This window comes from Leuciscus leuciscus (assembly GCF_965113295.1).
Source record: "Leuciscus leuciscus genome assembly, chromosome: 8".
Taxonomy (NCBI): domain Eukaryota; kingdom Metazoa; phylum Chordata; class Actinopteri; order Cypriniformes; family Leuciscidae; genus Leuciscus; species Leuciscus leuciscus.
The window spans coordinates 42,262,019-42,284,363 of NC_138732.1; the positions used below are offsets into that span (position 1 = coordinate 42,262,019).

General features: G+C 38.8%; 1 protein-coding gene across 2 annotated transcripts; it reads left to right on the plus strand.

The window, feature by feature from the left end:
* The first annotated feature begins 4,911 nt into the window (after window positions 1-4,911).
* npy7r (neuropeptide Y receptor Y7) lies at window positions 4,912-15,835 on the plus strand. 2 transcript variants are annotated; one of them, XR_014208067.1, is made up of 3 exons: window positions 5,731-5,798; window positions 11,345-13,180; window positions 13,212-15,835. XR_014208067.1 is itself a non-coding variant. In XM_082177431.1 (2 exons), the coding sequence occupies exon 2, from the start codon at window positions 11,370-11,372 to the stop codon at window positions 12,465-12,467; it is 1,098 nt and encodes a 365-aa protein (XP_082033557.1). In that variant the 5' UTR covers window positions 4,912-5,163; window positions 11,345-11,369; the 3' UTR covers window positions 12,468-15,835. The 2 variants fall into 2 exon arrangements, 1 of the variants encoding a protein (XP_082033557.1); XM_082177431.1 differs by lacking the exon at window positions 5,731-5,798 and adding an exon at window positions 4,912-5,163 and having other exon boundaries at window positions 11,345-15,835.
* Window positions 15,836-22,345: the final 6,510 nt, after the last annotated feature.

The window sequence follows — 22,345 nt, forward strand, 5'->3', positions numbered from 1 at the left end:
CACATGATGGAAACGAAATCAAAACTTTGAAGAGTACAGGCCTACCACATCTTGGAGAAAAAGTGTTTTGTATTCATAGCCCTGGGCGGAAAAAACACCCAGTCACCCAGGCTGGTTTTTAGAGGGGTTTAGGACACTTTTTTTTTTTTTTTTAGCTGACCAGGCTGGTCTTAGATGGGAGACCAACTATAAGATCAGCTAAAACCAGATGCACACCAGCTTGGCCAGGCTGGAAGACCAGCTTAAACCAGCTAAGACCAGCCAAACAGCCTAGCCTGGTTTTAGAGTTTTTCTTTTTCTTTTTTTTTTCAGCAGGGTAGTTCATGGGGAGATTGGGGTAAGATGAGCCATTTTTTACTTATGTGGTCCTCAAGATAAGAGAAAAATAGGAAGAAGTACAATGAAGGTACCTAACGAAATTTCAGGATGTTTCCTATCATTTTAAATGATCATACATCTACACGACAAAAGGTTCTAAAATTATAGCTTCTTATAAAAAAGTGTTCCTGTGGCTTAATTTAACCCAGGTTAGGGGTAAGTTGATACGGGTCAGTGGATAAGTTGCACCATCTGGGAGTAAACTGACTATATAAATGAATCTGATTCAAAATAACCCATGTGAAATTTTAAAGATAATTTTCCATTTTTAAAAAACAATTTAATAATCAAATTTACCTTTACAAATAGACTAGTCATTTTTCTTTTCTTAAAGCCAACTGAAACAACATAAAACCAACTGAAGTTGTTATTTCAATATCTTTAATTGTTTGCATTTCTGAAACAATATGTTGAACACCAAAGTTGTAACTTTCCCAAAAACAAACTAAACAGAGTTTGTTAAGTAATATTAAATTAAATCTGAATTAGAATTAATGAATAAATGTTACTGAAACGAATAAACATTTAGTAAAAATATTCTTGGCATGGTTTTCTACAATGCCGAACATGTTAGGCCATTAGGGACTACAGATATATATGTTTAAAATCAGGTGAAAAGCAACTTCTGGTTATTATCAGAGAAGGATTTGGTGTAATTGTACATTGTTCCTTTCAAATAAACAAAAAAAAAAATTTAAATTAAAAAAAAATATATAAACTAAACCAGTTGCATAATATTAAATTGAAATTATACCAGTTTATACATCAGAGATTTAACTTAACTAGTGCCTTATGGTGGGGTAAGTTAAAATGCTGGCTCAATTTACCCCAAAGCATTTGTCTCACTTTGCCCAATAGCTGCCATTTTGGACAAAACTAACTAGCTTACCAATTCAGGCTAATATTTAGCTAAATGATTTGCATGGTTTTATACATTGTCACCACTATGGATCATAAATAGATTTAGACCTGGACAAATTTGCTTTGATGTAACAGCCATTGCATCTGTTATGCTAAAATTGATTTTTGACAATGAATGTGTTTCCATGTGGACCATGTGTTTTTATCCTTTTCACGGTCTGGCATAAATTATGTGTTGTTCCAAAAGGTCACAGGACAATAAAAGTGTACGGTTGCCAAGATAAAGGGGTGGGTCAACTTACCCACTGGCTCATCTTACCCCACTCTCCCCTACTGATAATAAGCTTATAGTAGACTTATGGTAGTAGCCTAAATTTCATTGTAACATCTCTCATGTCTTGAAAAGATAATAAGTGCTAGTCCCTTGCACAAAATGTGGAGGTTTTTTTCTAACAACATAAATCACACTATTATCATCACACTATATAATTTTAGATGGAGTGAAGTCACATGGAGAAGTCACAAGATCTGTATTTAAATAGCTTTAGAGTCAAAAGTCCAAGTATGCAGGCTTGCTTTTTTTTTTATTTTTATTTTTTTTATAGGCCTATCTATTTTCAAAGCCCTCTTAAACTAGAATCATGTTTCTGAATTCTGTCCAACAAATTAAAATGTTAATATTTTCATATTTTTTGTAATAGCCAAGCTGTTTGATAAACAAAGTAGTAAAACCACACTGACAGATTGAATAAGAATTTAATTGAAAAGTTTGTTCTCTGGACAAAAATACTGACAAGTATTTTTCATAAATGTCAAGTCGGGGGCAAGTTGTCACATTTTTATGTGTTATAAATATTTTTTTTTCTGTTTTAGAAAGGTCTGTGACTTTCAAAAAGTCCTCACAGCCACGAAAGATCCAGTGTGATACCCTTTGGCCCGCTGTACATGAGACCTTTGCATCATGAAAGGGTATCACATTGGACGCCGCTGCCATAACAGTCAGGCCTAACAGTCTCTCGAACTGTTTCACAGTGCGTAGCCTAGCTGTGGCCTAGCTTTAGCTCTTTCGTGCATTTCGTGCTTTACATTTACATTTAAATGTATTCATTTAGCAGACGCTTTTATCCAAAGTGACTTACAAATGAGAACAATAGAAGCAGTTAAACTAACAGTAGGACAACAATATGCAAGTGCTATGGCCCTTCTCAGTTTAATCTAATGCAGTACATGTTTATTTATTTATTTATTTATTTTTGAATAATAGAATAGAATAGAAGAGAAAGTGTTAGTATTACTGGATCAAGTGTCATCGAAAAACAAGCGTCTTCAGCCGTTTCTTGAACGTGGCTCCGGACTCAGCCGCTCTGGTTGAGTTAGATCATTCCTCCAGCAGGGAACAGTCATGGGGAAGGTCCGAGAAAGAGATTTTGTGCCTCTTTGAGATGATGCACCACAAGACGTCGTTCGCTTGCAGAACGCAAGTTTCTGGAGTCTGAAGAAATGAGTTTAAGTAAAAGGGAGCAGAGCCAGTGGTTGTTCTGTAGGCAAACGTCAGTGACTTGAATTTGATGCGAGCACCCCGTTGTAGCGTGGTGGACGAGAACCGAACTGGATTCTGTATCCTCTCTCTACTATCTGCAGGACCCACTGAGATATGTTTGGCAGATTCTTCCATTCTGTCAGATAATCTACTAAGGGTACCAGCCTCTCGAGACTGGCCTCTGGTATAACTGGAAGCACTGAGCCATGAGCTTGCTGGAGACCGCTGCACCCCGAGGCGGGGTTGGTAGAACGGCCGCCTGAGGGCACCGAGATGGAGCGGGCACTGTATACTGAGGTGTACACCACTCCAATCCGGTTGGGGCTGCCCTCACCAGTGGCGTCAAGACCTCTTCTGAGCCGAAGCCTTCTTAGCTTGAAGAGCGGTCCTCAGATCCGGCTTCTGCTTTGAAGGCTTCTGCTGAGAGTGTTGGCCCTGCCCCCATGACTTTTGAGGAGGAGCACGGGATGCGACACTCTCCTTTTGCTGTGCTCTGTGTGAGGAGCTGGACGGCTGGGTCTGGCGGTCTCCTTGGTGGGAGAGACAAGTCTGTCCTACTCCCACGCTCTTATCCAAATCCCCACAGCAGATCAGCCTTAGTATGAAGGCATGCTCCGGCCTGACCTGCTTCTGTATATGCTTTACCAACTAAATTAGATGTAGTCTTGAGTGGCTTAGTGGGTAGCACTGGGGCCTTCAGGGATGATTCTGAACCAGGGGACAATAGCTAGCTAGCGTCTAGACAGTTCACTGTGTAGATCGGAAAACAATGGAAGACCCCGTGATGGAGGTGATATATTTGATGACAGGATCCTTTTCTCGGCCGGCCACTCAATATTTAATTTAGCCACGGCATGAGTAGTCACCTCCACCAGGTCCTCATATGCTGGGGAACGAGGTGGCGAATCCTCTTCCCCCTTATTGTCATCTTCAACGCTCAGTACATCTAGTTCCTCAGAATTAGAGCACTGAAACATTGGGCTCTCTTGCCGGGCGAAAGAAGCCACTGGACGGTTGGACGCAATCACGCAGGGGCGTTCCCAAAGCATCATCGACGCAGTGCGAGTTCCCTCAAAGGGAACTACTAATATCAAAGGTTACACTTTATTTTGATGGTCCCTTTTGAACATTTTGTTTTGTTGAACAACTTTGCAACTACATGTCAACTTATTCTAACCCTAACCCTACCAGTCTACTAAAACTCTACTAATAATCTAATGAGAGTTAGTTGACATGTAAGTGCAAAGTTACTTAAAGTCAACAAAATGTTCAAAAGGGACCATCAAAATAAAGTGAAACCATATCAAATAACCACTTTATGATTAAAACTTTATCATCTGAACGTCTTTGCTTATCCTTTGCAACAAATTATGTGATTTAGCAAAACACTGTTACAAAAACCACAAACTCACAAAAAGTCAAGAGTCAAACTGCCCAATAAACGAAACACTGATCACCATAATATTGACCAAACATTTTCAATAAAACATCAACATCAAAACCTGTAAATTTTCAAAAAGAACTGTTGACGAAATACAGAAATAAAGTCACTCTGGTATTTTCATCAAGACTGTGACTGAAGTCAGCTGTAGTTCTTGTGTTCCTTTTTTCTTCATTGATTCTGCTCATTATCATCTGGTGTCTTCAATGTTGGCAATAAAAAAAAAATAGTGCTTAATTCATCTTTGATGTCTTTTGTTTTAAATTTTACCAATTTTTTTTTGCTATTTGCAGTTAATCATTTTAAATGGTTGACTTTTAAGGAATTAATTTGATTAATTCCAACTAAATTCTTATTTGTTGAATTTAATTAATAATATTGCTTGTAATCTATTGCCACTATTATACATACTGTATTATTTTTTACAGAGTATGACCTTACAGAGTAGGACGTTATAATTAGAATCTCATTATGGATGACTGATAGCATGCATGACTGAAATATAGCTATGCATGCCATCCCGATTCAACTGTCATACACTTACCTCAATGCACTGACTGTCAATCATATCTGATTTGATGAGTGTATTGAAAAGCGTCACATTGCATGGACAGAGCCCTCCACTAGAGCCGTTCCTCCCACACACACACACACACACACACACACACACACTGCCCGCATGTAGAAGCTCTCATGCACCTAAAGTTTATCAGCTACATCTGATCTCGAGGTGCTTTGCTTTAAAAAAGAAAAGTGCATGTGTTTTTTCCTCCGTCCACGGATATGCATTGAGTGTGCTGTGATCGGGGTTGTTTGCGAGGATGAAGCGGATCCTGAAGGTTCAGTAGCGTGAAGCTGTCGCGCGAGATGCGTGAACTTCCCCGCGTATGAACTATCATCATCATAATCCCGGCTATTACAGCGCTGATGTTTCAAACATAAGGTGAGTGGACGGATCTCTGGGTTAAAGCGTTTTGTAGTATTCAATACGATGGAGAAATGTGGATTTCAGTTAAATATGTCACGCGGCAGGTTTTAGGATTGTGCACAATTAAAAATATTCGAATCTGAATTTCAGAAAATGGAATTAAAATGGCATGACATTCAAAGAAATTGATAACTGTAATTACCAAAGCGAATTACCATCAATATATGAGATATGATACTCATGAAGATAATAACAAGGTGTAAAAAATGCTAGTTTTTAAAAAAAGCATACTTAGATTATTTGAAATGTGTAATAAATTCATCTGAAGGATTACATTTCAAAGATTTACCCCAGAATTGTCATCAGTATAGGCTATATGTATAATTCACATTTAGACAAATACAGAATGTCTAATAGTGGATAAATGGTATAATTTGTCAAAATTAATGAAGTGATTATATTTGTTTTGTCCATAAGATTTAATGAAATTCCTGTGGTGTGTGTGTGTGATTATTGAATTTCTTTGCATTCCACTTCATAATTCCTCTTCCTGTCATTCCAACTCAACATCCTGTGGGATACGGCCAATTCAACTCCAACTCATCTCATGAACCGAAACCGAGCCAATTCCAAAATTCTACTCAGCCTTGGTTTGTAATTGATTGTTGGGTTTATCTGTTTTGCATTTTTTTTAAAACACAGAGTACATCATTCCTACTATATTACTATGCATTATTATTATTTACTAGATAATAACATTAGATAATGTTATTTTTACATTACGTAGACAGTTCTTCCAATGCTTTTGTAGTTATTGTGTGATTGCATTATCTGGACAGTGTCTGGCTCAGTAAAGAGCGTTCTTCATGAGTTAGTGCAGTGTTGATGTGGAGGAGGAGGAGCAGAACATCATAATGCCAGTCAAGCTGATTCACTGAGGACACAATCATCTGACCCTGTCGAGCAGTGAACAACATAAAACCAGCGGCTGTTCTCAAGTGTTTTGCCATTGGTTTTCATCTCAGAATGCTTGATATTTATTAAGCACTTTGGATGATTTAATACACACAATGCCTTCAAGAAAGAGTCAGTATTACAAATGCAGAGAGATCATAAGAATCCAATTTGTCCTGTCTTGATCCATTAGAAACAAGTGATTGGACTCTCATTGAATGAAAATTAAAAGGAAAGGTTGTACGCACAACCTTTCCTTCCAATCACTTGTTTCTTGAGGGATATGAACTATTGATGAATAGTGTCTTGGATTCAAGCGTGTGTCTCTGGTGGACAAACTCAGAAAATCTGCACATTGTACTGCAGGACGTGAACAGAAATGCTAAAGCACATAGGCTGCGACTGTAAATGAACAATGTCCTTTCGATATTTGGCATATCCTTCTAAATTAAATCAAAAGTGACCTTGTTTACTTTCATAATTCACATTCCCCGTGTTTCTTGATATTAAATAGATGCTATTATGTCTCATCATAAGTTGCTTCGGCTGCTTTTTGTCTGGTGTGGGAGTGTGTGTGTGTGTGTGTGTGTGTGTGTGTGTGTGTGTGTGTGTGAGAGTGTCTGGTGTGGGAGTGTGTGTGTGTGTGTGTGTGTGTGTGTGTGTGTGTGTGTGTGTGTGTGTGTGTGTGTGTGTGTGTGTGTGTGTGTGTGTGTGTGTGTGTGTGTGTGTGTGTGTGTGTGTGAGTGAGTGTCTGGTGTGGGAGTGTGTGTGTGTGTGAGTGTCTGGTGTGTGTCTGTGCCCATTTTTGAGTGGAAGGAAAAACATGCTGTTTACCTGCATGTATCTTTAAATGCAAATGAGCTGCTGCTTCCCGCGCCCTTTCCAGAAGAGGGCGGAGCCTTTACAGCTCGTGCCTCGGATACTGTGCCAAAAACTAAAACATCTGTTTGGTTTTGATTATCCTCTCTATCGCGTTCACGCTCACATGACATGGCAGTTCTTCATCATCATGGAAGTGTATTATCTGCATGCATGTTAAAGCCATTTCAGTTTAAACTTCTGATATATGGTTTTCTGAGCGCACACATCTGAAGCAGCGCACAGAAAGCTGGATGTCAGACAGAGTATTAAACTAGTATTAAACTAAGCTCTCTTTCACGTCTTATTGCACTTAAACTATCAAATACACACATGGTTATGTCAAGACTGACAATAACCGTCTGCTTTTGTGACTGGCATTTTGCCGGCGGAAAAATGCCGGCGGACGGAAACACAGTGAGTTGTTCAGAATCCTTCTTTTTAGTAAACTCTGTGTACACAAACAATGTTGTCAATGCTGGAGTTCATGTGTAGAGCCCCTGGTGACACTTCCAGCACAGTTTCATGTTGTGTCGAGTCTTCTTAGTGTTTTAAACATAGTGATTTTTGATGCTATCATAGTCGTGACCCAAACACTCCCATTCACAAGGCATTTAACCTAAAACGAAAATACAGTCAAACTTAAAAGTGGTGTTTCCATTCTAATTATGCTTTAAAACGAAAGTTTGCATCGAGTCGATTAACAAAAAGAGCCTAGATTGCATTTTGGCGAGAGTTACGCTTTAAGCCTAGCAGTCAATGTTTTATGAGCAGGAGGATAATCTCTCTCTCGCTCTCTTTGTAGTTATGAGAAAGAGCCATATTCATCCGCACAGTCACGCAGAGCCAAAGCACAACCAGAACAATGTTCTCCCGCAAAATGCGTGCAGTTTTGTTTTTTGAAAGTTACATAGTTGTACCTTTAACCAAAATTAAACAGCTATTTTAGCGGTTATTATTAGCATATAACTGCTAATATGCTATAAAATGCTATATTAGCAGTTGTTTCAGTTCAGGAATGGATCATCTACTTTTCCAATGGATATTTTGGTAAATACATATTGGGAAGAAAAGTAGAATGTGAATGCCTTATCATGTTGACTTTAAAGGGCTAAAACCTGGTACCAAAATGGTTATATCATAAAGCAAAGCATTTATGTTCATGGCCAAAAAGCTTTGGTACACACCTTCACATCTCTGAGCGGCTATAGTAACAAATGGAGGCAATACTTTTTTTTATAAGGAACAATAGAAATACCCATCAGCTAAAAACAGTGTTACAACCTAGTTTCCTTTTTTTTAATTCAATGCACCCTGAAAAGATGGAGTGTCCTGCAAACACTTGTGTCATCTCTTGCGGAGGGAAGACCACATTAGAGCAGTGTTTCTGTTTTCAGTCTCTAAATGACCTGAGATGTCAAAGTCTTTATTGGCAATTTTCATTTCCCCTTGAGCAAATAGCTGTCCGTACAGTTTGAGTCATATAATCAGCTTAAATGACAATATAGGCACTTCTAAATGTGCTCTCGAGCTCCAATCGCTCTTAGAAAAAGCTCTGCATTGTCTTGCTTTGAGCTGCCTGGAAATGGGGTTTTAATGAAGCACTATTCATCTCTCATGAGCAGAAAAGGGCCTCGTTAACCTTTTTGTAATTAAATATAGTTCAATATTTTGGTAGCATAGCCATGATAGTTGTCATTTAATACTAGCTTTAATTGAAAATGAAAAAAATATATATCAAAGATGGCTGTCATTGTGTAAACTGTGTGAAATGCCAATATCTCAGCTGCCATTTTTCAGTCTAATGATGCCATTATCTAACTCTCAGTTATATGCCCTGCGGTATTGTAATGATATATTATGGCTTACCTTCCACACTACATATTTCATCAGGTGTGCATGTCTCAGTCTTCTCCAACTGCGCACGCGGAAAGAAAAGACATTGTTCAGATGTCATCTAAAAAATCCCCCATGCTGAGAATGAGATCTCTGACGTGCATTTATAATTGAGCATGTGCAGTGAAATGTGAACTGTTTTCCTCCCCCGTTTCATATGTTCTTAAAACAAAGTCCACATACTGTGGCTCCAACAGACTATTGAACACTTCAGTGTTTTTTTTTTGTTTTTTTGTTTTTCTGAATGTCTAATATCACTAATGTCAGAGTATCATTTAGAGCACAAATGTGGTGCAAAAAGTAGTTCTGGGTTTTAAATGGTTAAAAATACTGTTCATATATTGAGTAAAAACCACCTTCAGGCTGGTTGCTTGTTGGCAAATGCTATTTAGACTAAGTCTGTCCAGCATTATCTGGTTCATCAGACAAAACTACAAAAGAAACCCATCTGATAACAGGAGCAGTGTTGTGGAGAGTAAACTTGATTTAGTTTTTGACACAAAACAATCTGCTATTCTCTGACCACATTCGCCTTCCTTTTCTCATCGCGTACAGAAGACATTAAAGTAGAAATAACGTTCCTGACATGTCTTTAAGTCATGAAAGGGAAGTTGCATTGGTCTTTTCTCCTCTATTGTGCCGTAAATCCGAGTGAAGCTTCTGGAACAAGAACAAATGTGGGCGGGGCTTGATTGTGTCTGTGGGGAATTGACTGGATGGTTGTGGTTTGCTATTGGCTGATCTCATGTGAGTGACAGGTTATAGCTCCGCCCTCGTCATCAGAGAAGAGAAGAGATGCTGCAAGTTAGTTTTATTCAAAATTACGAGGCGCACGTATTTAAAACTATAATGATATGCACTGATAAATAATTTATAAGAAACTGCAATATTCCATTAACAAGCAATAATTGTCCATTTTGATTTAATAGGAATGGGGTGTTTAGTATACACTAAATATGTTTTATAATGTACTAATACACAGAGGAGCAAGTAGTAACTAGTGCAAATGGCCTCTGCCAAGTTTTAAGCATTATTGTAATTTTATTACAACTTTAATTGAGAAATTGAGCATCCTTATGGACATTTTTGTCTTTTTCAGTTTTTTTTTTAGTTTTATTCTTTATGTTGCCTGTGTTATTAATGCCAAATGCATACAATTTGGCACAGGTGTGTATTTTTATTGGAATTTTACTATTTCACCCCCATTTCCTTTAATAAATCTATTTTGCACTGGTAACACACAATAGTTCCAACAGACAAAAATGTCCTCATTAAAACCCATTAAAACTTATATTTTTAATCCCAGGGCTGTTTAACTATAAAATGATGCAATCTTTGTAAATAGGCTTTCATTCTGTTGGCAAGGCTTCAAATTGTAATTTTGACTATTTTTTTCCCAGATGGAGCCATTTTCTCAGGTTTTGCCTATAAAGCATAAACTGGCTTTATTCCTGTTTTCTGCTTCTGCATATTATAGAGCCAATTGGATAAATTATGCAGTTATAATTGTGTGGTTGTGTCTGTGCTTGTAATATCTGAGAGACGAAAACTCTTCTGCAAATCATCCACTGTTTGTCCCAGTGAGTTTTCCTGCATCTAAAGGGAAAAATCTGTTACTGCGCTTAAACACTCTCTCACTGGAAGCTCAATATATCAGCCTCAAATCTGGATCACGACTTGTTTAGATTTATGGCTTTGATTTTCAAGCAGTTTTAAAGTTCAACATGTTTCATAAAATATAAATTTTTTCATAAACTTTTTATTGGTTTTACTTTTTATACTTTTTTCACTTCAACGCTAATCTGCCACGGGTCTTCTTTAAAATGAGACCAAAAGTCTGAGCTCCCAAGCTTCACATTTTTAAGACATTTTTATCCACTATGGACCATGTGTAACTTTTTTAAAGCTATACTGTGTAATTTTTTAAGTTAATTCTTAGCAAAAAACACTTTGTTCTTTCAAAATGATATGTGCTCAGTAATGTGTAATTACTTCCACCAACTAATCAAGTATTCTCGTAAGCGTAGAATCTGCCATTTAGAATACACACGAGCGAGTCGCTCGAATGGCGGCAGCCATGTTGCGCCTCCATCTTGAAAATACATTAGCCAAAGAGGGACATACCTGGAAGTTCAAGCTTCACCTTTCGCGTTTTTACACTCAGTGGCACCGTGACGAATGCGAGGGGGAGATTACTCGCGACTGCCGGCAGATTTGAAATAATACGGCCACCGTAGGAGTTAAAACACCGTGGAATGGGAGGAGCTAGAGAGTAATATTCAGTTGGTAGTCATATACAATTTCACCGCTAGATGGGAGAAAATCCTACACAGTGTAGCTTTAGCTGACGCGCAAGGGTTAAAAACCTGCTCTTCATAGAAGAGGTATATTCAGGTCAGTGGATGTAATGCATTTGTGTCATGTGATTGACCACCACGTGGCTGCCATGTTGGAAACGGAATTGAACATTTTCTCTTCTTCCTGACAGGTTGATGTTGTAAATCCAGGTCAGTATGGGCCAATCAGATCAAGCCAATGCAACGGAGGACACGCTCCACGATGCAGATCTGGGAAACGCCAGCAGCATCAACACCTACAAACCAGCGTTTGTGGACGACGTCACCAAACACCTGGGCGTTCAGATCTCTCTCATCTTCGCATATTCGCTCATAATCCTGCTCGGACTTGTGGGGAACACCCTCGTCATTTACATGATCGTCCTGTACCGAAACATGCGCACCGTCACCAACTACTTCATTGCGAATCTGGCCCTGGCGGATCTGATGGTGGACTCGGTGTGTTTGCCGTTCACGCTGGTTTACACGTTGCTAGACGAATGGAAATTTGGCGCGGTGATGTGTCACATGGTGCCGTACGGCCAGGCTCTCAGCGTCCACGTGTCCGTTCTCACGCTAACGGTAATCGCCGTCGAGCGCTACCGCTGTATTGTCTTCCACCTCGGCCAGCGCCTCAATCGCTGCACGAGCTTCATCATCATCGGCCTGACCTGGACGCTCGGCGCAGTGCTAGCCAGTCCGCTAGCGATTTTCCGAGAGTATCGCTATGAGGAAATCCCGTACATTGACTTACGCATCGCGGTTTGCTCTGAGAAATGGCCTAGCGGCACCAACGTTGTCTACAGCGTCTCCATGCTCCTCTTGCAGTATGTGGTCCCTTTAGCGATCATCAGCTATGCTTACGTGTGCATCTGGATGAAGCTGAAGAACCACGTTAGCCCGTCCACTCGCAGCGACGGCCTCGTACGCCGGAAGAAGACCACTAAGATGCTAGCGCTAGTGGTCGTGGTCTTCGCCGTTTGCTGGCTTCCCTTCCACGTGTTTCAGCTGACCAGCGATCTCGACTTGATTCTCAAGTTCAAAGAGTACAAACTCATTTACACCCTGTTTCACATCGTGGCGATGTGCTCGACGTTCGTCAACCCGCTGCTCTACGGCTGGATGAACCAGAATTACAGGAACGGCTTCCTCATGTTCTTCCGCTGCGAACACAAGCCCGACTCCATCTACCCCGAAGGGTCCTTCAGGACTCGCTCGCTGAGGGGGATGATAGTGAACGGGGTCAATGATGGTCAGCCCGCGGCTGCGGTGTGATCGCGAAGACCTTCTCGGTCTGCAGAAATCTGCTCACTGTTCCATCAGTATATATACGGTAGGGTACCGCAGGGATGAAGGTGCATTTGATTGTAATCTCCTGTAAACCACTAGATTGGCACAAAAACTCACCGCAGCACTTTCCTAAATGCATGTGGAAATTTGGCGGCCCTTATACAAAATAAGCACACTTCAAGATAATTTTAAGTATACTTTATGTAGTAAATATAATGATTTCAATGTTCTTGTAGTATACTTGTAAGTGTACTATTTCAGTAGAACTTGGGACTAAATCGACCAACTTTGTAGTGTATAAAAGTTTACTTTTAAGTATGTTTTTTTGGTACTGCATCTACAATATACTACAAGTGAACTTATAGGTATACTTTCTTTAGTTTATGAAAGTGCCCTTTGAAGTATACTCTCAGTAAACTCTAGTTTAGTAGTTTTATACTGCAAGTATACTTGTTAGTATTCTTTAAAGTCCCCCTGTAGTCAATCATTTTGTCCCTAAAAAAACGTATAATTTCTTCATGCCTTAAAATAGCTTCATTTAGTATGCACAGTGCCATGAATTTGCAAATGAGCCCCGCCTCCACTCACTCACTCAGCTCAGAGATCCACTGGTTGACGATCACACGTTGATCTGATTGGTTACAAGGTAGTTTGTGACGTCAGAAACACCAGCGATTTCAAAGCATGTGTTTGAGACTGTCTTTGGTTCACTGCAGTTTTAAGGAGGAGATACTCAGCAATGCTGTCGACTTATGAATTTACACATGGTTTGTCTTAAAGCATATTAATAACTCCACATAGACACATAAACAACATTAAAAGCTGGATTTACACCACAGGGCGACTACTATAGTATAAAATAGGTACACTATAGCACACTTGAAAAGCCTTTTTTTGTAGGTGTGATCCAGCAACTGGAGAGAACAAGAAAGTCTTATTATTCAAGTAATTAAATCAACAGTTTTTCAATAACTGAAAAATATGTAAAAGTGTGGTATTTGGGATAAAAAGTGATAATAAAAAGCTGGCTGACTTTTCCATTTGACATGACATGGTTAGATTCAGATGGTCATTTATTAATGATATAGTTTATGAAGTTGGGTATCCACCTTTGAAATAGTCACCATTTTTATAATCAAAGCATCATGTTTAAAAAATATGATATTAGTCATTATACTAAAATATCATATGCATTGTTACTTCCATAATGTATAGCCATATTGTATTCTCCTTTAAGCAGCGTACAATGCTTTCAGAATCTTCGCTTTTTTTTTTTATATAATATTTTTCTGTATTTTTTTTATTTAATGACAAAAAAATTATTATTTTATTTAAGTAAACAGAAAATGGTACAAACTTTGAAGTGATTGTCGTGAAGATACAATGAAAAAGCCTTTAGCCTCGTTGTACCCTACGCTGCCTTACACAACGATGAACATGTCAAACAGTAGTAAGCTGTGTTATTATTTTGTGCAGGTTTAATGTCCATTTATGATCATCCAAGCTTGTGCAAAACTCTGATTCATAAAGTCTGGAGTCAGCCTGGATGCTGTGGAGAGGCTCTCACATCTGTAAACATTAAACAGCCAATCACCCGAGCTGTAAATGTCACGTGACGGATCAGGATCAATCTAACACCTGGAGATCTTGAAATCTACCATCTCTGTTTATGGCGCCACAGTTTTCTGAGTCAATCAACTGAACCATTAGTCATGTGACTAATCACTGTGAGCCAGATGAGATGACATCATCATAACTCTGATTGGCTGATGGCACTACAAGAGCACACACAATCCCAAACCCTTCACTGTTACATGAAGTCCATTTCATGCTTCAGTAGCCCTTCAGAAGAGCAAAATAGACTTAATGTCGTCAGAAAACACAGAAGCGCTGTCATTGCTGTGTAGAAAGCTTCTGCCAAAGCTAACCAGCCCAAACCTGATCCCATGGTTAAAAATATGTTCATCCATTGCATTGTGGGATACAGTCTCTACACAATGTGCTTTGTTGTAAAATGTTAATTTTGGCAATTCTGGGTGTTACTCTACATGCATACATGAAACTTGCATACTAGCCTATATATATACTGCAGATTTGAACAAAATCTATGAAAGTATACAAGCATCGACATGCAACCAATGAGTGAACATTAAACTAATGAATGTCTTTGTAATTCACTTATATTAACAGTTTAAACATTCAAGGAAATTGTTGGAACTGGATGAATCTGATTTTGTGAAAATGTCTTGCATGTGTTGTGGTGTGTCGGTTTGCATAAGGCCGATCATGTAAATAAACTGCTTAGGCTACTGATTGTATTTATACTGTAAGCTGTGAAGGTTATGATGTGCAAATCGTTAATGTAATCTTGCTTCACTGGCATATGTAATATATATTCTGTGGAGGCAGTGAGATATGAAATTATTTTAAGTATTGCTTATTTAACCTGATCTGTGAGAAAACTGAATGCACTGGCGGCGGGTAGACTGACGAAAGGAAAATAAAACTACAGCTACATTTGCATATTGTTTTTATCTGTCTGGTGCCTTATCGAATCTACTAATCTATTTTAGCGCGAGACAAAGCCTTGGCAACACAAGATATAAGAAAAAAAAAAGATCTGCTTCGCGGCAGTATTTGGCTGAATTATGAACACAAAGCAATAATGTCCACACTGCAGCTGCTGTATTATTAATCTCCACTACACAACTCAGAGTTTGTCATGCTGTTTTATATTCTGTGTGTTGTTGCACACAGGGCACAAAGGGTAAGAAACAGCTGCGACACACACCTCGATGAAGATCTGCACACAGATGGACGAAAAGAGTGTGTTCATCACACTAATGTGTCTTGTCCACTAACATAATTGGGTGGTTATTTTGAAATGTGCCGATTTAAGAAAACTACTTCATCCGGAGAGTGAATTGTCGGCAATTTCTGGATAATTTTGTTCTGAAAGCAGCAAATCCTGTGTGCAAATGGAAGCTTGTAGCCTATATTACCGTGTACATCCCCAGAAATATCTTTGTTGTTGTTGTTTGTTTGTTTTTCACCACAGCAAATCTAAGTAAAAAGAAGAAGAATGACTTGAATGATTAGAACTAAGGCTGTTATTTTCCTGTAAGGCTTGGATCTAATCTGATCAGTTTCTGCCCTCTGTTGGACACAAGCGGAACAAATTAATCGAGCCAAACTAAATACTAGAATAAAAAAAAAAAGCAAAAATAATAATTTAAAAAAACAACGCTAATGCATATGGTAGGTTTTCCTATGTATAGTTTAAATATAGAATTCCATTTCCATTCCAGTTTAGCAATTGATTTATTATTTTACCAGAATCAAATCTGCACTGGTCTAACAGTATGATCTACTACATTAAAGTAACGAATGATATGCGTTTCAGAAAAGTGATTCAAGTACACATTTTAGTTGTTGTCTTTAAACAAGGGAATAAACAGCTTGAACAAGATAAGTAGCCTAGTAAAACCATTTATTCAGCTTGACAGAGGATGAATCAGCAACAACTGGGGGAAAAGAGAAATGAAAACTGCAGTATATTCGCACAGGTCTGAACACTAAAGCGACTGAAAGATGCTGCTTGTTTTATAGGTTTTACAAATAAATGATATTTTCATCTCGAAAGAACTTGTGTCAGGGTTATGTTCTGTTTTGTCTTAGGTGTTTACAGGACAACGATACACAGACGACAACTTTGTCAGAGCAATCCTGTTCACACGGATCTGCAAAGTGACTAAAAAAAGGGCTGTATTTGGCAGGGCAGTAGATGGAGATATCGCTTCACATGTTATACGCATGCGCAAGATGACACTATTATCACAAATTCACGTTTTTGTTGTTTACATGGAGAGGGTAAAGGCATCGTTTTCAAAAACCTTGCTCGTTGTTTTCAAAAGCTTGCGTTTTAAGGCCCTCTTGTCATGTAAATGAACAGCCAGAATGCATAAAAGTGGTGTCATGTAAACAAACCTTTAGTTTTCACCGTGTTCAGTTGCTGTTTTCCTTTTCCTGAGTGTTTCATTGATTCACCCCATTCACCCACTCCTTTGTTTGCCCTTTGTACTTCAGCTCTCAGGTTCAGTCAGTTCTCTGTCCTGTTTATCATCTACTGTAATGTGGTTGTATATTCTCCTAGATTTTCTCCTGTTCGGTGTGTTGAATATTAAAGTCTGTTCGAGTATCTCCTTCATTACAGCCACCCTTCCGTGACAATATGCATAGGTATTTTAATTGTTATTTTGTGAATTAATTAAAAGATCCAATCAAACTTACTAAGGTCTCGCCCCTAATCTCATTTGCGGACGAAGTCAGATGATGAATCTGAGTTTTGACAGAGAACAGCCCAAAAGATATCTGATTTAAAACAGTCATTTTTCACTCCTTTATTTACAACAGCAAGCGAACCTGTTTATAGCCTACTGGTGGAGGCATTCAAGATGAAGACCATGACGATCTGCTCCCTGAACTGCAGGAGTGTTGGGAAGAGTAAGATTTCCCATATCACGTTGTAATGCAAGTTTATCCAAAATAAGTGGTTGTTGAGAGGATGCTGTAACCCAGTGGGCATTTGATGTCAATTTAACATCAATATGACATCAAACAAAATGTCAAATGATGTCACGAAATAGGTCAAAAATGAAAGTCATATTAACGTCAAAGTGTCGATGTCAATTTGATGTCAAGATTTTGACCTCTGCTGATGTCATTTTGATGTCATGCTTTGTTGGCATTTGATGTCAAGATGTCATGATGTTGCTGTCATTACTATGTCAAGCTTTGTTAGCCACAGTACGTCAAAGTGACGTCAGGAAGACGTTGGACTCCAACTAATCCAACGTCGGTCAGACGTTGAAAATGAAAGTCAGGTTGACGTCTAAACCCAACGTTTGTTTGGCGTCAAGCTCTAACGTCAGACAGATGTTGAATTTTGATTGCAATAAGCACCTCAAAAACATGTGACATGCATGGCAGTGCATTAAATCTGTGAAGATCTCAGCAGAGGAGGAGTAAACAACTCCACACACAGCATTACCAGCTTCACTTATTACTGACCAGATTTACTCTATTTAATTTAATTCTATTTAAAGTTAATAAAACTCTATAAACTTTAAAGTGTTTTAAAGTCACCATGATGGTGGTTAGCGGTTGCTTTAGTTGGACTCTTGACTCTTTAGTATAACATTTTCTCTGGCTGCTATAATTGTGTGTTTATAAAGCACATTTGTTGTGGCTAAAGAGCCTAGAGAAAATGAGATCAGGTGATGTTGGCTGTTTATTGATGATGAATGAATGAAGTCATCATCATGTAATTGCCTGAATCCTTGATCTTATTCAGTGTCTAATGCTTTGATTATATTGGACAGGCAATTACATGATGATATCATCATCAATAAACAGCCAACATCATTTTCTCATTGCTTTTTTAGTTACAACAATTGTGCTTTATAAACACACAATTATAGCACTCAAGAGTCAAGAGCACAAACTTGTTTTAATTTACTTTTTTTTTTAAATCTATTTATTTATTTTCTTGTGTTGAGCCTTCCACGCCTGTATTTTCTTTGTATAATAACTGTTTTGTGCCATTTTGTTGTATTCAGATTTTTTTTTTTTTTTTTTTAAAGATAAAAAAAAGGATGTGTGGTGGACAGGACATGAAAATCCATCAATAGCCTACTAAAAATAAATGTTAATGTTCACATGTGAACTAAACAGCAGTTAATAAACTATTGCTTCAACTGATCTCGTAATTCTTTAACTTCATTAACACACAGAAATGAACGATCAAATGCACACACCTCTGCTCTGCTCAGCCACGAACTAGTCGAAAGCTGATGAAGTAACTTGCAGGTAGGCCCGCGGCCGCCCTCACGTGATCCCGATTGGTCGATTGATAAGCTTACATCTGATTGGCTAAAGAGTACGACTGATCTGTGTAGGAGGAAAGCGCTGCCAGGAAAGTCTCAAACACACACACACACACACACACAAACCCAAGGCGATTCACACGTGAATGTCGATTCACACATTCACATTCAAGGATAAACTTGTACATTTTAAACATTCATAGGTTTTTGTGCACAGTTGTATATCTACGAATTGTGTTTTGCATTTGTGAAATGTATTTTATGAATATATAATTGTATTTTGCACATGTGAATTGCTTTTTGTGAATATATTTTTTTCACGCACGTGAATTTTTTGTGTGTGTGTACGTGAATTAGGATTCATGCATGTGATGTGTGAATCATGTTTTTTGCGTGCATTATAATTTAGACTATTCTGCCTCTATACCACCTAGTGGTAAAATTAAAATTTCAAATGCTTATAACTCTGGGTGTGGTTGACTGATTTATACATTGTATAATCATGCCATTATTTAATAATGGCATGATTATACAATCTACATATACAGTATATTTAGTAATATACTGATTGGCTTCATCACTGTCTCCTCTCCACCAGTAAGCTGGTGTGTGGTTGTAGTACTCCTGGAAAGGAGTATAAGGATTAAGGTCAAATGAAATAAAAGAGAGCGCTGCAGTGATGGCTTCTTTGTTGATGTATTTACTCAGATCAAGCATAAGAGAATATGCATATAACAAAAGCTCAAAACATTACATTCTCAACATGTATATCACTTTTTTTTCCACAGTAATGACTCGTTGTAGACATAAGTGACTTTAACCATTCCAACACACTAGAAGGAATAAGAAAAATATGATCAACAAGCTATTTGACACTCTCTCTGTACTCATGCTATCCGATTGTTAAAGGAGAACTCTGTAACTCTAGCGAACTCTAGTCACTTCTTCGCTGATTTTCCCTTTTGTTGTCGCATGTTTTCCCCACGAGCTCCCCCTACAGCTGTGGGGGGGCCTATATTTCACAACACAGTCGTAAAAAACTCACTTGCGGCGGCCTCCTCCCCCTCTCTACCGCTGCTCATGTGCGTTTGTTTTGATCGGAGCAAGCCAACTGTATCGTGTGGAACTATGTCTACCGAGGTGAGTAATCTGGTAATACATCATACATGCGTGTGTGTTTATGTCGAATTGCCGTAAAGCAATTTGTGTTTCGCGCTCGTTCTCGTTCTAGTTCTCGCTTCTCACGAGACTTCCAATTTCACTTTGCCGGGACGGCAGTGCGCAAGTTGCAAGGTTGGTTTTCCGCCTGGGAACGCTGGGGGGAGCGGGGAAAGTCACCAATATCACCAGAACAGGTTGTTTAACCATCCAAATGATTTCTAGACAGTTTTATTAAGTTAAAAAAGTTACCAAGTTCTCCTTTAAGTCTGACGTCACGCGTGACGTTTAGCCTTTTCCGGGTCCAAGCGCTCCTCTCGTCCAGAAATAACAATGGTGGAACCTGTAAATTTATTTACGATCACGTCCTTCTTAGTGAGGCACCCTTGGCGGTCAAAAAGGGTTTAAATTCCTTTAACACCAACAGAGTGGTTAGTGTAGCTCATCACTCAGGTGGCATAATTAAGGGTAGAGTCCAGGCATCAATGAAAAAGAAGATTTACGAGGTTGAAGTGAGTTAGCTCGGGACACGGGACACAGCACTGCGGCATTGTAAAAACACTCAATAATAACCAAAACACTAGCGAAAGCGGTAGGTAGGTAGGTAGGACCTGGACTTTGGACCCGGAAAGAGTATTATCGGAGAGTGGTTACGTCACGACTTAACAACCGAATAGCCCCAAAACGACGTGTGGCATTTACAGCTGGTAGTAACACTCTAATCTCATGCTTTTTACAAACAAAATAAGACTGAAACAACTTCATGTACTCTCATACACTCAAATAACATCGACATAATGACCATTTATAATGAATAGCGGGCTATCGCGCTCATGCTAACCATGTGCTCAAGCATACTAAACTCATGACACACTATTAATATAGTAAAAACAACTACTTTAAACACACACAACTCATCAGTACTGCATTAACAATGTTTATAACTCAAAACCGAAGGTTGTTTTAGTTACCTGAAAAGGAGTATAAGGATTAAAGGGGTCATATAATGGTACATGCACTTTTATAAGTTGATTGTACTGAAATGTGTGTTGGCAGTGCCTGTACACAACCATCATAAAATGATACAAATCCATCCAGTGTTGTTTTTTTTTTGTTATATGTTGAAAACTTATATGTTCTCTTTCATCATCTCGTTTCGAGATCCACCTATGGGAAGGGCATCCTGTACCAGACCTCTGCAGAAGCATCCAATTGCACCAAGTCTGGCTAACAGACAGAAGCGCGCAGCCAATGCCAGGTAAGGCCACACCCCCTTACCTAAGGCATATAGCTGTCAGGCGCGCTCCTCCCCCTCATTTGACATTCGCTTCTCGCGATCTCTGCACTGACACAGTTCGGTTGGATTAACGTTACGCTGCTCACTTTCGAGTCTTCAGGAGGACATATCGCCAGATCAGCCTCCGCCAGACGTGAGTGACAGTCGTTTCTTCAGCCTATCCGCTGTGTTTTTTGCATCCGGAGTCGCCCGCGCTCTCGCTGTCCTTCACCTGCTCCTCCTTACATGGCTGCCCGCCACGGATTTTTCCGAGTTCTTCACCGCTGGCCCACCCATGGCTATGTGACCGTCTAAACCGCCGCTTCTCCGGGGAACAGCCTATCACGAAGAGCCTGCCCGGCCGCGTGTGGTGCTCTAATCGCCGCTAAGGACCCTCTCGTTCTGCGCGGTCTGCTTGGGCTTAACACGCTCAAGAAGCTTTGGAGAACCCGGAGAATTGCGGTCATTGTAATTGCTGCACATTTAGCTTTTACTAAGCCGGCTTTTAGTTGCACGACCCAGCGCGCCGTGCTCCAACTACAGCTCGCTGCATCCTGCGGTGGATATCTAACCCGGCCCACATCCAAGTGTGACGTCAGAAGCCACGCCCATCCAAGTGTGACGTCGGAAGCCTCGCCCATGTCCAAAAACGGCACGTGACTCGATTTGTTGTACGCATGCGCAAAATGGCGCTGCTTCCTGTCGGCAATATGTTTACGGTTGTTATCATAGTTATTGGTTTATAATAAAGATGAGGTTATTGGTGTAGAGGTGTGACGCTACAGATTATTGATGCAGTTAAATTGTGACGCTTTTGGCAGGCTTGGAATGGTCTAATTCATGTTTTTGTAAGTTAATGACATGGTAGTACAAGTAAACAATGTACCTTAAAACGATATTTTTGTATTTCTCTTGTATTTCTGTTACGTTATACAAATGGTAATCAATAATCATGGTTTTGCTATAATAAACGTATAAGGGAGCATTTAATAATAAAACGAGTTTTTGTCACTTTCTTAATTATATGGACTCCAAAATAGTTACCCCTTCTAAATAAAGAAAATAAATGTAAACTTTTTTTTTTTTTACATTTCTTTCTATGTGGTTATAGAAATATTGCATTTTTACAATCAAATTAAGAATTCACTTATTAGTTAATGCCTGTTATACCAAATGACTTTGAAATCAAATTAAAGAACAGCAGAATTAAATTTATGTTAACCTTAAGTTAAAGAACCAATATGGTGAAACTCGAAAAATTAGAATATCGTGCAAAAGTTCATTTATTTCAGTAATTCAACTAAAAGCTGATACTAATATATAATATAGACTCATTACATGCAAAGTGAGATAATTCAAGCCTTTATGTGTTATAAATTTGATGATTATGGCTTACAGCTATGTTGAATTACTGAAATAAATGACCTTTTGCACAATATTTTAATACATAAAAACCAGTTAATCTCTCGCTTCCCCTTCTGTACAGGTTTTATGAGTTTAACATATCAAAATATAACATCAAAATATCATCATAGTTCAAAATA

Bases quoted from the DNA above. Each gene is read 5' to 3' on its own strand.
- npy7r (XM_082177431.1), top strand. From the start codon at position 11,370: ATGGGCCAATCAGATCAAGCCAATGCAACGGAGGACACGCTCCACGAT.